General features: G+C 40.0%; 1 protein-coding gene across 1 annotated transcript in view; it reads right to left on the bottom strand.

Moving 5' to 3' along the window:
* ipo11 (importin 11) overlaps window positions 1–16,376 on the bottom strand; it is a 106,510-nt gene that overhangs the window by 56,390 nt on the left and 33,744 nt on the right. The window contains exons 15-19 of the mRNA XM_047341270.1: window positions 8,094–8,212; window positions 7,256–7,407; window positions 1,031–1,064; window positions 627–667; window positions 402–518 (exon numbers count right to left, since the gene is read on the bottom strand). Coding sequence (XP_047197226.1) covers window positions 402–518; window positions 627–667; window positions 1,031–1,064; window positions 7,256–7,407; window positions 8,094–8,212 — 463 coding nt within the window. The remainder of the gene's footprint in view (window positions 1–401; window positions 519–626; window positions 668–1,030; window positions 1,065–7,255; window positions 7,408–8,093; window positions 8,213–16,376) is intronic.

Genomic DNA, 16,376 nt, shown 5'->3' with positions numbered 1-16,376 from the left:
GGGCTGCCCGAGGCCTTATGATTTACAAAGAGTCAATTATTGGACGTAACAAATGCCAGTGTCTCAGGATGTGATAAACTATTAATGTCGAGCTATCTTTGAGGACAGCTGATTGTTTTACCTTGGTGGTTTGGGGCTGGTACAGGGTGACAGATGTTTTGTATCAGAGTTATAATGTTTTTTAACAGCTTGACATGTCCCCTGCAGAGTTGAGGTCAATGACTACAATTTGTACAGTGCTATTCTTCACAAAGCAGCAGCAGAATATATCTATCTCCCCGGCTGTCAAACTCAAGGGCTCCCTCAAAGACATCCCGGAGTTTAGCTCAGGTTGACTTTACATACTCTGGGAAAAGTACTGCGAGACCTATATTCCACACACAGCTATGATCAGATCTCACCTGGATGTTTACTCTCTCGATGACACAGGAGATGACGTGGAGCACCTGCATTTTAGTGTCGCACTCAGTCACCTGCTGCAACAGCTGGAAGAGCAGCCCAAAGATCGACTCCAGGTACTGAACAGGGTAGAGGCAGCAGAGTGGGAAAAAATTTACGACTGAAAAGTTCAAAGCGATATTAAGACATTTTGAAACAATTCCAGCAAAAGTGAAACATGTACTCACAGGGAGGAATTGTTCTGTCCGGAACTCAAAGTCATCAACAGGTGGGCCTGAGTTAAGGATGTAATAAACTGCTCGGGATCGATATGTAAGAAGTTCGTTGGTCATCTCTCAAAATGTGCTTTAACAGAATGGCTTTCACAAAATTGTTTTTTGCTATTGTCATGTTTTGGTTTTTCAAAATAATTTTCCTTTTGTGACGCACTTTCTAATGGCTACTTTGATAGGTGATATAAAAAATAAATTATTATTGTTATTGTAATATATATATATATAAATTCTTTATTTCCTTCTGCCAGAGGTAAGGACTGATCAAACTTGTATGCTAATTTATGCAGTGAGGCTTAGTTAACAAGCATAATAACAACAAAAATGATCTAAGTATGAGAATAAAAACATGAGGATATTGAGCTTCAGGGTTGTAGCCGTCTCAATCCGCACCTAGGAGGAAAGAAAAGATAAGCATACTTTAATTTTGAAAAGGATTTTGGAAATAAGGCATCCCACATTTATGCTCCCGCTGGTGTACATGTATTGTTATAGCTAATTAAAGCTGCAGACAGAGAGGTTTTACTGTGTTTGTAGTGAACTACACATAAGAAAATAGAGAGGGAAAGAAATAGATTAAGATGAACAGATGGTGATTGCCACAGCTGCACATGCAGCAACACAACCAAACACAAAAACCATGATTACATTTTCCTTTAATAGCAGCATCTGAAAGTCAGCGACAACCAGCGCTCACTATACGGCTTTTCATAACTGAACACTGTGGAAGTGTGTGCCTACAGTGAATAGCTTTCTATTGTTATTAAAAGGAAGCAGCCCCTCCAATCTAATAGACTCCAGCAGTGTAATGTAATGTGGGGGAGTCTAAGAGTTATAGAGGTGGTGGACATGTCCGCAAGGGAGAAAGTGATCAGATGAAGGAAAGGATATGAAAGAAGGAAAACTCAATTACACTCAGATCTTGTTCTCAATTATTTCACAACACATTTTAAGGAGGCATGAGTGAAAGTGGATGTGTGTGTGTGTGTGTGTGTGTGTGTGTGTGTGTGTGTGTGTGTGTGTGTGTAGAAATATCTTTGCAAGCTTTAGTCCAAATAACTGAACAGTTGTATTTTAAGACACGACTATATAATACATTTATCACAGATCTTTCCAAGGGGCTTTTAAAGTTTTGTTTTAGTGGCACAACTCACGAGCTTCTTAAAAGGTATTCTGATCGATATTTATTTTGATCAATCAATGTTGAGCACGTTTTATTTTTTATTTCCCTGATTATAGCAATCAAATGAAACACAGTTTGAATAAATAGTTAGAAATATAAGCTTAAGTTGAGGGCACACATTGATATCAGCCTCCGAAATATACCAGTTCGCAATGTAAAAAGAAAGTGATAAGAGATTCTTTTGTGTTTGTTAAATATTTAGTTTTTCCAATTCATAAATCATTCAATATCCATATTTGTGGCCGGATGTCTTCAAAAACACACACACTACTTTCATTGAAGTGGCTGGAGTTTCTCTTCGGAGCTGCTCTCTACTTTTTGGCTTTTTTAATGTCAATCAGTTCACTTCAAAGGAGCGACAGCTTTCAGGAAGCTACTTTGTTCCACCATGTACATATTTTATGCATCAAACCGAAAGTAGGACATATAAGTAGTTTCTGCATTTTCCCAATTTTAAACTGACCAAATAAGATAAGCAGCAGCCTTTCAAACCTCCCACAAAAAGGCTCTTCTCCATTTTCAGGCTGCCCAGAGAATTGGGTGCAGACTTTCTCCACAGTTTGCCTTTCACACATGCACAACGCAGCAGCAAACAGAAATCTCCACAGCATTCAGGACTTTCTGCTGACTTTATACAAGGGGGCCAGGTGGAGAAAGTCCACAGAAACTACAGAGGCTCTCACTCAGACATTTGCAGTCAATTGTATTGCCCCTGCGGAGAAAGTTCGGAGGATCTCCAGAGTTCAGATCGTGTGCGAAAGCATCTTATGTAAGGTCACTGCTGCAGAGGATCAGCAGCAATATGAAATGTTTCAGTTTAAACTACATGAAGACATTTGCCCTTTTTATGACCAAATAGGAAGAGGATGCGTTTATGAAGCATTGAAATACAAACACTCTTGAGGTTGTCATAATTCATCCGTCTAAAACAGGCAATAATACTGAAGTAAACTCTGTTTGACATGGATTATTTAACACCTATAACAAAAACATTGATTTCTTCTAGTGACCAAGTTATTATAGAGATTTGGAGACCAAACATAAAACATACAACTACTTTTCCAATGAATATCGCATGAAATTGAGTCATAATAAAAAGAAGACACATTTGGATTCCTGCCGTCTCTTAGAGGAACACCATGGGTGGGAGAAAAATGACATTTTCATGTCATATTTCAATGTCATTGTGAATAACATCCTACGTTCTTCCCACAGTCTGTTCACATTATAAATGAAACAAAAAGCTGCAGTAAAATGTACTTTTAAGATATAAAAGACTTACAGCTGAAATGTCCGCCCCTTCTCAACAAGATCATAGAATCGTAAAATGAGTAATGCTGCATATTAACAAGTAACAAAAGGAGTGTGTTGATGAAGGAGCTCCATCAGCACTGGCCTTGTTGGCAAATCAAACACTGATGAGAGCAACTGCATTTAAATTCCACAGTAAAGTGTCGAGGATAATAGACCGCTTGATGAAACACTCATAAACACACATGCATATAATGTCGGTCGGTGATTCAGTCAAAATCATTTGCTTCACATTATTATTCAGCCCTAAACTGTCTATGAGGGATATTTTTAAAAAAGTAGGTTCAAACTGAATTTAAAAGTGAATGAAAGTTTAATCTGTGACGATTAGTGTGAAATAACTCACGGAATCTAAACAGGCTGAAAAAAAAAAGCTTCAACTTGGCAACAACTCAGTGAAAAGCAAATCCAGATCCCGACAGAGCACAACTGCACGTTTGTTAAATAACCTCACAATTTAGTTATTAAATCTTTATATATAGAAGATAAGATTTAATATAATACAAGTTTAATATGGTTTGCATTGGCCAACACAGCCCAAAAGTGGGTCAGTATGGTCTCATAGACAAACTATAAAGTGTAAGTAGTAAACATGTATCAAAACAGTGAAAATTATAATTGGACTCGATAAAAACTACTTAAATTGGTGACACAATAATTTATTAAGTTTACGAATCAATTACATTAATATTACCTTTTAACTTTAACAAACTTAATTAATTTGCTTGTTATCAAATTAACTTTGGTTCACTCTAGTTTCATGTTTCATATATTCTCATTGCTGTCAGGTTATAATCTTAAATTCCAGTAATGCTTTGTGGTTGAAGACAGAGCTTTGTCAGGATAGTGCATTTTATGTATAGTAACCAAGAGCCTGATAGGATTATAATAATGAGGCACAAATCCATATTTAAAATGCCTCAGAGCCGCCATACAGTAGAAAAACGTCACTGCTTGATGTCATCAAAGCTGGCTTAACAGCAAATTCTAGAAAGCATGATTACCTCCCACTGGGAATGCAAATGACCTAAAAAACAGAGGGGGTTCAAGCTTGCCACCAACATGTTTTTGAGCTTTCCCTCAGAATCTGTGAGTAAACAGCAGAGGAGAATGCAGCTGTTAGAGAGCGGAGAAGAATGTATTGGAGGTAACAAGGGGAGCGAGACTGGCACAAGTCGGCTGCAAGCAACAGGCACCAGTGATCTGCGATTCAGTTTATGAATGTCAATGATCGAAGCCAGTGAGCAAACATTTCTTTGTCTTCTACACAAAGCTCCCAGAGTGGGCACCGTTATATTTATCGTAGACATCTCAAAGGCACAGCAATATATTTGCTTTTATCTTTGATAACAAACTGAAATTAAATAAGCATGTCAAGAGCAGTTGTTTGAATAAAATATGTACAACTCTTGTTATGCAATTCCTGAATTTCTTCTGCAATCCACAACTCTTACTAGAATCCCATCAAAATTCAGGACAACAGTCAGACTCCTCCTTATTAAGGGATTTGGGTTGTAATATCAAACCGCATTGGCACCTCAGCCAAGGCTGAACAATCCTAAAGATTAATGTCTACTTCTTAAAGAAAAAATATAGTAGTAGTCTGATAACATAAATGATTTATTTGCCATTGTAGTTAAAAGTTTAAACAAAGTGAAAAAAAAAAACCTGGATTCATTATTAAGCCACATTTAAATTCACTCAATCAGGGTTTTTATTTGGATCTGCACCAAATTGCATCCACTTAACAGCCTTATTTTCCCATCAAGATTCATGAATTATTCTCTGAGAACGTGTTAAAAAACACCCAATTCACAATGTTGAAAAAAAACCAAGAAAATTCTTGAATTCGAGCCCCTGATCTGGATCAGCACCAGGATTTATTGGGTTATTCCCGGTCACGTGCTGCATCATTTCACCATGTTGTGTCGTAATGTGTCCGTAGTTTTTGCATAATCCTGCTAACTAACAAGCAACCAAAGGTTAATGAAAACCTAACCATTTAAATCTGATTACAAATTATATTTATCACTACTTTCATTGTTGTAGTGAAGAACAGACAGGACACAGGTTGAGAGAATCTAGGACTGACGTGGAGTCGAACAAGGGACCTGCTGCTCCCCAACAGGCACGTTTTTCAAAACAGGCAAAACCTCTACTACTACAACTACTGCTGCAGTTAAATGACCATTTCGATCCACATATGGTGGATAGTAACTCTACTCAACAGGTTTTCCAATAGGGCAACATTAACGAAGAGATCATTACTTCAGCCAACCCGACTCCATCTCAGACAGATTCCTCCCATTTCTCTCCTTTAAAGAAAAAGCCTCAAAAGACAAAAAAAAACTAAGCTGCTTAAAAAGATGAAGTTATCGGGGAAAATCAATGTCTCTGTTGTCGATTACTCATTTTAATTAAGTAAAGAAACTGAAATACCAGATAAATGTAGCTGGGATTCACTTTCTATTTGAACAGGGGCCCCGGAAAATAGCATTAGAAATATTGATGACTAGTTGGACTGATTGATAGGGGGCAGTTTGCTCCATTAGTCCATTAAAGGTTTATGATCAATATCTCTTTCTGCCCAACAGGCTCTAATTGGCCCATGCAGACAATATTGATCAGGACCCACACTTGGTGAGCTGAACTTAGAAAAAGTAAGAAACTGTGAGAAGCATCAGTTGCCATTTCCAATTTGTAGAATCAGATAATAAAAAACTGTGTCCTGAATCAATTTTTACATATTAAAACTATAATTTGTAAAAGCAACATAAAATGTATTTATTTGCGTAATCTCCAAATCCATTTGGCTTCACTTAACAAAATAAGTGAAAAGGAAGAACTGAAATGAATATTGTTGCCACTTTTTAATGCCCGTTGATAATTATAAACTAAAATCCAAGCCTCGGGACCTTTGTAAATTCAGAGCTATTACATGTGCACTGCAAAAGGAGATAATTGGTTAAATATACAGTCCACTCAAAAAACAATTTTTCCTGGATCATCTATATGTACTAAAACAACTTAAGACTTTTAGTATCAGACAGATGTTTTTAGACAAGTTAATATAAAGGAACCCTGTACATCAAAACAAAGGTCTTTGTGTTTTAATGGTTTTCAAAGGGAACTTTACATGTTGCCAGATACACAAGTTTAATTTCAGCTTGTATATGCTTGATGATAATATACAATAAAGCCCAAACTATGAAATGTAGAGAGATGTGACCTCAAATATGAATAGGTAAAGGAAGCATTCGCTGCCATGGCAAAGGATTAGATGGGTGTTCTGTGCTATTGAGCTGTTTCACACCCTTATTGTCACCACGTGATGTTTGTGTGGGCATAACCTCATGTGTATAGTTATCTTAATTATATCATAGTCTTAATTACATAATAGTCACATTATATATGCACTGCACCCGATGCAAATAAGGAATGCAAATACGAACACACATTTAAAAGTTTGTCATGGATTATGTAGTAAGAGGTAAATTAGATCCACAAACATTGAACCCCAGTGGCTGATGGAGTTTAGACAGGAAGCTAGTCTCGCCCCAGGGGTGTTGTAGAAGTGGCTGCTGAGTGGTGAGACTTGCCTATAAGGGCTTTGACATTTTGCATGGAACCATTCCACATTTCTTCATATAAATCATTTTAAAAGGAAAACATGATTCAAGGGCTCATCTCATGAGTCCAGAAACCCCACAATTTGAACTGAGGACGATGCAGGATAATAATACACTCTTCCCAAACAGGGTCAGGGCTTGATCACAGTTATGACTGAATAAGAAGTTAATGGTTAAATAAAATGTTTTTTATGAAAATATTTGAATATAATATTATTTACTTTTGAAAGAAATACACAAGACTATGTTTGGGTTTATTTGTAGGAAGTTTGCAGCATTACGGCAGCAGTTACCTCCTGAGAATTGTGTTTGAGCAGGTGACAGTGCACTTTCACTGACAGCCTGTTTCAGTCATTACAAATCCAGTGTTTTCTGGGGAAGCTGGTGCTTTAGTAAGCAGTTTACAAAAAATAAAAAACAAAATAAAAATCTATATATGTGTGTGTCTATAGCTGCCTTACCACCAAATCAGGGTCCTGCATGAGGCTCAGGATGACCTCATATAGTAAAGGTCGCAGGTCAGATTTGAACTTGACAGAGATCCACTGTCCTATCAGCCAGATGACCCGTCGACGAATCAACTTGTACCTGGAGAGGAGAGGAGACATAAGTTCTGGTTGCAGAGAAATATTTTAACAGACATTTCTGCACTTCTTCCAATCATATACTATTACATTATTTCAGAAAAATAAATGTGCGGCATCTAAAATTATCTCCACAATGTAGCTCCAGGACTGATGGATCCATTAGAAACAACTGGACCAGATATTTCAATGATGATATCTGCACCGACATTGCTCATGACTCAACCTGAAATTTCTTTTATCAGTGGCGTACGCATGCTGAAGACCGCGTGTCATTTCTGCTTCGAGGGAGAGACTCATATCACCGTCCCTCTGTAATGCATATCCAACACAGAGACTATGTTTAATTTAGGCCACATTCTGGCCGTGCACATTCAGTCTGCATGGGTATATCACCGGAAAAGAGAGAGGCAGAGATAGTGGCACTACTGCACAGGATATTGAAGACTGGGACAAAGTGATCTTTTCCACATTAAAAACTGATGGAAAAACACGACCTGAGGGACAAAGTGAGAAAAAAAACTAGGTGGAAAAAAAGGTTTGATAAAAATTCATATAGCATGTTTGTATTTGTTTAAATGAATGCCTGCAAACACAACACAAAGCCTCCTACAAGCATCTAAAGGAAATAGCCTGTGAGAAACACAATTAAAATGATCAACAAGCCACTGGGACGAGGTGGTATGTGATACGAATTAAAAACGCCCTTTGTTGCTTGTCCCAAATGTGACGCACTGAATGTTGGGGACTGATGGTTTTACAACAGTTGTAATGGGCAGGCGAAAAGTGTCCCTCTGCATCTGCCCTTGTTGGTATCTGAGGCAGAAATTGTGTCTGAGGACAGAGATGAGCGGATGGAGGGATGAAGGATAGAGGGATGACACTCTTGCTGGCTTCTTGTCAAATACCCGCAGGGAGCCAGAGACCGGAGTCTGGGCCACAAGCCAGAGGCTACTAAACAACAGCATGACTCAGGACTCAGCAGTTGGCAAACAAAAGTGTGTGTGTGTGTGTTCACGTGAGTGTGTGTCTGTGTGGATGTCTGTCTATGGTTGGGTGGAGAAATTTTGTTTTGAAACCATAACTGTGAGGAGATTTTGGCTGCTCATCACAGCTTCAAATGGTTAAGACTTTGTTTTAAGGTTCAGAGTGTCCTCACATCTATAGAAAGACAAGCATGTGTTTGTGTGTGCCAATGAGCTCACAGGAAAAGGAAGAGCTGCTTATGTGAATGAGCTAAACGGCTTGTTTTTGTTAACTGGAAATTGGTTTGACGGCTTTCTCAGTAAATTTCAAGAATTCTGAAAACTAAAACTCAAAGTCTGTAAGTTACCATCTCTCACAGCATCTTAGTAATACATTGAGAAATGTTTACCCTTCTGTCCTGTCCCGGGAAGAGCAGTGTCAAATGTGTTTTGGATGAGTAGTTCTGGGTGAGTAGTTCTTGAGACCCAAACCTCATGTTGTGATGACAGTTATTGTTGCAGGCACCAACAGCCACATTTTAAACAGCCAAAACAGTTACTAGTTCACCTTATATCACCTCTTCATTGTCAAGATACACATAGCACTAACCACACTATTTACACCAGTGGTGTGGAACTAGGAATCCAATGAGATGGAGCAGAATGTGTTGAGCTGAACTCCAGTACTTTGATCAAACTTATTTTCTGCAAATTTAATGAGTATAATTTTCTAACATCTACGAGGTACACTGAAGAAAGTTTGAATTCTACAAGTTGCTTCAATGGCAACCAGGCTCCATAAATATACAGCGGTCACTGGAACACTAAGCCCAGCGCCTCCACAGCACAAGATCCGACATATGAGCTATACTCAACTCCACGGCCAGAGTCAGAAATGATCGCCACAGATTTGAAACCAGTCCATCTCTCCTCATTGAATTAATGTCCACCTGGTATCGCAGTCCAGGCCTTTGCTGCACATTTCCCCCCATTTTCTGTATCAATTTCACACTTCTACCATCCTATCAATAAAGACAAAATACCGCCAAAAATATCTTTTAAAAGAAAGAAAGTCTGTGAAATGAAGAAATAATGTTCTCAAGATGTAAGACCAGACTCTCGAATACAGAGAGGATAGAAACCCCATAAGCATCAACGTGCACGCATTGCAGCAGTGAGAGGCCCCCACCCTCGCACACAGGCTCCCAGAGAGAGATCTCTAGATGAATGTCTTAATCCCAAACAGGGTTGGGGAGATAAACTGTGCAGGATAACTTATGTAACAATAACATAATTTCGTAACATCAGAGGGTGTTGCAGCTTGTCTTTGATTAATTCTTTATTTAATTTAGCCCCAGGACCCGTTTATAATACTGGGTTTTAGTGCCCACCCTACTTCTACTACACAGTGTAGACGTTTAGTTACAGCAATACGAACATATGTCAGTATACCCACTGGGACTCAAAGAGTATTTAATTAATGGTTTTAACAACCGGCGAAAGACTGCGTGAGTCACAATGTAAGCAGATATAAAAGAAGCGCAAGTTAATAGTGTTACAGCAAAAAGGGGGGAAACCTTAAAGATGTGGAACTCACACAGATTTAGGTCATGAACCCAGGATTTATAAAAGAGTCTAGGGTGGTGTTTCTTTAGCATTATAACCTCAATCAAGACCAGTCCAAACTCACTGTTCAGAGCCTAAAGCCAACAAAAATCCATCAGCAAGGGCAAATACAAGAAGCATATAAGGGAAAATCAAGTTCAAATGAACCAAAGGACATGAAACTCTTACAGTATCTACTGGTAACCCAGAAGACAAGCTGACTGAAGTCCAGCCGAAAGGTCAAGCCACAAAAGGTATAATGTCCAAATGTTAAAGTGTTGGCAGAGTCTGACAGTAGAAAGATGGGATTCACTCTGTAGGAGTCTGTCCCTTCATTGTGTGTGTGTGCATGTTCAAGTGTGTAAACGTGTTCAAACATGACACGCTGTCATCTCGGCGGTCTCAGACACGACAACTCGTCACAGGCATGACAACAGTTTTGGTTGAGGCAGGGAGAGGAGGAAACGATTGTCAGCAAGTCAGAGTCTGAGTGTGTGCGCAGATAAATGCTCAAGTATGAAGGTGCACACGGTGTGTGTAGAGAAATCTCTGCCGAAAAGTGACAACCATCTTTTGGGGGATTACTAGGGGCACGAAGCTCTGCCACAGGTGAGAGTCACACACACAAGAGTTCTGCTGACGGATAGTTGTTCACATTTAGACTGTTGCTGCACCATATCACACAATACAGATTAGAGCAGGGCTCCAACTTACATTGGTGATTCGCCTCCGTGACAACTGTTGCAGTTATACAATGTACAAACCTAAAGGTGCCATCACTTACACCATAGCTATTGGCCAACAAAATGTGATTTATATTCCTAATATTAAAGGGGACATAGCATGCAAATTCCACTTTGTTAGTGCTTCTACACGTGAATGTGGGTATCTGGCATGTCTACCAACCCAAAAACTCTGGGGAAAAAAACACTCGCGCGTTTTGTTATGGTTCCTCTAAGTCAGAAACGTCATGGTTGAGTGACTCGATTGAGCTTCCTGGGTTTTGTGTCGTAACAAGGCACTGGAAGTCTCCCTACATGGTCTTGGCCCACCCCCCACCTCATCCCCCCCCGTCACGCCGGGTTTACACCGGAGGACTGCGAGGCAGCGCAGCGCCGTTCCCAAGCGCGCAGCCAGGCTGTTCACACGGGACGAGCATTTCTCCGCGCTGGTCAGCCCGCGATTCACTCACATGTGGCATTTGTCTGGATCGTTGGGACTGGGAGGCTGCAGCAGTTGCTCGGGCGCGACCGCTCGCTCTCCCATGCGTGAGCTGGAATTTGTGTCAGCGCCACACAGCCAGCAGTGTGGAAGACTTCCGCAGTGTTCAGCCCTACTGTAACACCGGCACAAAGACACCGAGCCCCCACTGCTACGCCGGGTACACCGGACGCGCCGCTGCGAGGCAGCGCAGCGCCGTTCTCAAGCGCGCAGCCGCCTGGCTGTTCACACGGGACGTGCATTTCTCCGCGCTGGTCAGCCCCATAGACTGTATATATAAGGTCAGCCCGCGATTCTGCTTTCTCCGCTTGTTGTTGTACCCGTTGAATGTCGGGGTTCGGGGGTAAATGATGGTCTTCCCCCACCCCTCTCTTTCTCTCTCTGTCTGTCTGCTTGTGTGCTTGTAGTGGATGGGCAGAGGGGGACATTTAATTATGTGATTGGGAAAATTAAAACTCCAGGACAACAGAAGGGGAATACAAAGTATGGGATGCATATTTGATAATTTATATCATATAAAATATGTAATTTATATCATTTAAAATCATGGGGGGAGAGGGGGAGGGGGGAGCTGGCTCACTAGCATTTAAAGGAACAGGCACTCAAAACAGGTCACTCGGTGGAGGGCTGTTTTATACAGGGTAAAAAGGGTGCTGTTTTAAATGATCCTTGTGGTATTTTGACCAAAGTATGTTACAGACATTTCATTAAGACCCCAAGGAACCATATCAACTTGTGGTAAAATGGGCATGCTATGTCCCCTTTAAAAGTTTACTCATATACATTATTCTGATCTTACGTTTCCCGTGATGAGTTAATAATTCATGTTTGCATCATGAGGTAACTTCGAGCTAAACAGGGGATCCACAAGGGTGGGTCCAGATTTGGAAATCCTGACAAGTTTCACTGATTTCTCTGAAAATTGATTGGGAGTTACAGGCGTGGTATCGAAGTCCTGACGATACTAGTGCTCGACTAAATCGCAAGGTGCTCTCAGCTGTCAACCATGACGTTTCACCGTGTTTTTATGGCATCAATTAGCTAATTAAAAACAAATTTACTGCTGAACATTGCACTTGAACTGGATCAGTGTGATATGAACTAATAAAAAACAGACACCCCCATCTACAGTCTATGGTCATAACATTCCATAGGAAACATTGTATTTGCAACACATTTTTAAAATCATAACCTACATTTTTAAACTTCGATCACTGAAATGCAAAAGGATTCATCATCTCACAGAAATTTAGCAGCATCTCGCTTTGTTCTAGCTCCACAGAGGTAAGTGAGCAACAATAAAGAAAATCTAAAAATGTCCAGGAAATGCCTCAGAGCCAAATTTGATGAGCGGGCCAGAATAAATAAAATCTAAATGATGTGCTTCCCCAAGAACACAGCACGTTAACTGGCAGAGACAAATTGTGAGCTGGGGGGCAAACAGGCAGATAAAAATCCTGCAGGTGTGGGAGCAGGTGGGTGCAAATTTATGTTCCAAACCCCCAGAGTCTGTGGGAGAAAACATGAATTTAGCAGCTCTAAAGAAACAGGCTTTACTTTTAGATCTTCCTATTTTCATGTTTAGTTCTGCCTCTCTTGCTTGGCAAAACGTTGTCAATGTTTAGCATTTGGGTATAAGCAAGCTGCATGAGACGCTCCAAGAGCCAAAACCCTGAGGCAAGCAGGACAGCATGGTGTGGGGATGCTCTGGTAACGGCGACACATGTGCAGCAGGCAAGTGTGTCAACCAGAAACTCTGTTCTGGAAGTGGCTCCTGGCAGAAGCCAAAATGTACTGCCGGCTTCTCCTGAAATACTTTTTAAGTTAATGAAATCTCTCAGCCTCACTATTTTTAAAGCATTGCAAAACTAAATCAGATCAGAGTCCACTGGGAATATGTTTAGAAAAAATCTATATCTTTAGTAGTATTGATAGTGGTCGAATGGAAACATATATTTTTTATATTCATCCTCGGAGTCTGAAAACTTGATTTTAACACAAACACATTTTGTATTCCCATCTTTATGAGACTTGTGGGCCACATTATAAACTTTATAGAGTTGAGTTCATTTCCTGTACAATGTTAGTTTTTTTATTAAAAAAAATCTATTTCAGATACACGTTTTAATCTAACATCTGATACTTGCATTACTATATTGAGGGTTGTGCCTGTGTATTTGTGAACCTGTTGGCAGTGACAGAAATAACGCAACAGCAATGTAATGCTCTGGCAAAATGCCCACAATTCCCAAGACACAAAGCTAAATTATTTATTATTGTTTATTATTGTCATAGTTTTCATAAAATGCATCTGATCTTTATCTCAGTCCAAGTATAGACAAACACAATGTGCTTAAGATAACAACACGGGAACAATTTAAATCTGTAGTGTCATTATCGAACACACCAATTAAATATTTACATTTTGGTGGGACAAGTAAGTGAGGCCTTGGATTTATTGATCGATCAAACCCTCTTTGCTCGCAGTAACACTAGATCACACCTGCACAGTGTTCACAGGGAACTTTGGACCATTCTTCCAACAGAAATAGTTCAACTCAGAGACATTTTTCGGTTTATTATTCCACAGCATGACTATTGGGTCAAGCTCTGGCCTCTGACTTGGCCACTCTCAATCATTTTCTGTTTGAAGTCCATCTGCTGCTTTGATGTTTGGTGTAATCGTCCCGTTTCACCTCACTTCTTTTGGTGGAAAACGACCCTGAACTTATTCTCTAAGATCGCATTATACACTTCAAGGTCCAGACGCAGCACAGCAGTCCCAAATTATGATGCTGCCTCCACTGTTCTTCACCACTGGGATGGTGTTTTCAACTTGGTATGCAGGGTTTGTATTTTCTACACCTGATGTAGCAAAGGTTGTTTTTCCCCAAAAAGCAAACTTAGTGTCATGAATCCACAAACATGGCCTGATCAATATCTAAACTCTATGAGATGACTGAAGCTACATCAACAATTAATGTTTTCTGAGGTCTTTTTGAGAGGCACAGATTCACATCAGCTGCTTGCTGCATGCTTCCTGTAGCATTAATATTTGAGCAGTATTTTACAAGTCAAGTAGCTCTCACCCTCACCTCCGATCTTGTTTTATTGACTGAACTCCAGGTTTTATAACTCTTGACTCCAGTTAGCTCTAGTCAATGGCCTTCGATTTTTAAATACTTGATTTAACTTGCACTGTGAATGTTTAAATATTCAATGTGAACAAAAACAACACGTGTGTGTCATTGGTTTGTAAATTAATGTAACATTGATGAAAATATGATCAAATGTTGGCCAGACTGGTCACACTTCCTTTGTGCCAGAGGGAGTTAGTATACGATGTACTGACGTATTCCACTGGGATCTTAGAGGGAGATACTAAATTGTGATATGATGTAAAACGCGACGTGCTGACAACATGACAATAGGGTGACTTAGTTTATAACACGTCTGAACATTATTCACGTGCACAGACACTAGCAGAGACACTGACGGGAACAAAGCCTGATTCAGCATCCCAGAAAAAAAGAAATGAATGGGGTTGAAAAGTTTTTCTGCTTTCCTTAATTTGAATAAACATTTTTAAAAATATATCCTCTTAGCTCAACGCATTGTCATCATATAGCTTTAAAAATGCATTATTTGGCATTTAAAAAGGAGAAGGGCAGAGTTATATTTTCATTATCAACAATTTCACTCAGGAGAGTAAAAAGCAACAATGAAGATATTCTCCAAACAGCCATCAACTATGTAGCCACAGGCTGGTATTACTTGTTACCTCAAGCCGGACTTCATTGTCATCAACACATCTAGTGATGACCGATTCTTTATCTGTAATTGGAGGAGCCAAGTGTACTTGTGTGCGTGCACAAGACACATTGAAATGAAGAGCAGAGGCGATCCATACCTTGTGCGTATGTGTCCCGACCTTGGTTTTATAATGAAACAAATTCTGTTGCACAACATAGAGTCGTAACTTTAGTGTTGTGTGCTGAAGATTTACTGTGAAGCTCGTTGCAGCATTTTTTACTCCCATGTCAGTCACTCTTACTCGCTTTCACACACACGCACCACGCACGCAGCAGCACTGGGAGAAGTCCACCCATGTCAGTTGCCTATTAAATAATGCATACATTTTTTAGAGTCCTCAGCAGGCAGGCATGCTTCAGTATGAACTAAATAGATGCAGCTTTTACTACACGTGTTCACACAACAAGCAGGTAGACCGCAGCTTAGTAATGACCATGCTCTGTACATGTGCATGTGTACTGTGTGATGGCTACGCTAGCGCAAAGGGTGAAGTAGAGCAACAGAGCTGGGTGCTTCTTATTATGTTCATCCACCACTGTGGAGAACAAAGAAATAAGAAAGTAGGTAAAAATGGAGAGGATACGTACACCTGCGCCTTGTAGAAGCAAGAGGGACTGACATCAGCAGGCCTGCACCTTGACGTCAGCAACTAAAATGTGTGGCTGAACTTTGGAGTGCTGCAGGCTCTTTGTGTTGATTTTCTCGAGGTCTGTGTGTGCAGGGCACTTCTTTGTTCTTCCTATCACTCACATCACCTCGCCTCTGGCCACGCTCCATCTTTCCCATCGCTTTCCAGATGCATTAATCTATCACCTCGCGGTTCTTTGTTACTTCGGCTGACTGTCTGTGGACCACTGACGAGGTTCCGTCTCAGTTTATGCCCGTTTTGTTTTGTTTTATTCGTCTGTTGAGAGCTGATGTTATGAACAGCTTGACCTTGGCTTGTAAAGTAATTGTGGGAATACAAGCAACACTTGTTAACGTGAGCGTGACAAACATCGACTACAAGCATTAGTTGGCTATTAATGAGTAATCAATAGCCGGATGGAGGTTAATAGCCAATTAGCTTGACTTACACTGAAAGGAACATTAACTATGCAATGTATCAAATGCCATTAATGTCTGTAAGTGAGCTCACGCAGAGTAGAATAAACTTCCATTTAAAAAAGTACTCCCTAGTTGTGTTAAATATACTACCACACACAATGAGATAAGAGGAAATTATTGAACACCCGCAATGAAGTTTTATTACAATAACGCTGCAATGAAAACTTCCTTGGGGAAACCTACTGAACTAAATTTTCATTAAACCTGCGTCAGACAAGGTGAGTCAACTCTGTGGTCAGGCTGTACAGAAACAGTTTAGGTGATCTGTTGTGTTGCTCACCAATTAC

Source organism: Hippoglossus stenolepis, chromosome 9 (assembly GCF_022539355.2).
Source record: "Hippoglossus stenolepis isolate QCI-W04-F060 chromosome 9, HSTE1.2, whole genome shotgun sequence".
NCBI lineage: Eukaryota > Metazoa > Chordata > Actinopteri > Pleuronectiformes > Pleuronectidae > Hippoglossus > Hippoglossus stenolepis.
Note: the sequence above shows the minus strand (reverse complement) of the source record. Positions and strands in the feature narration are given on the sequence as shown.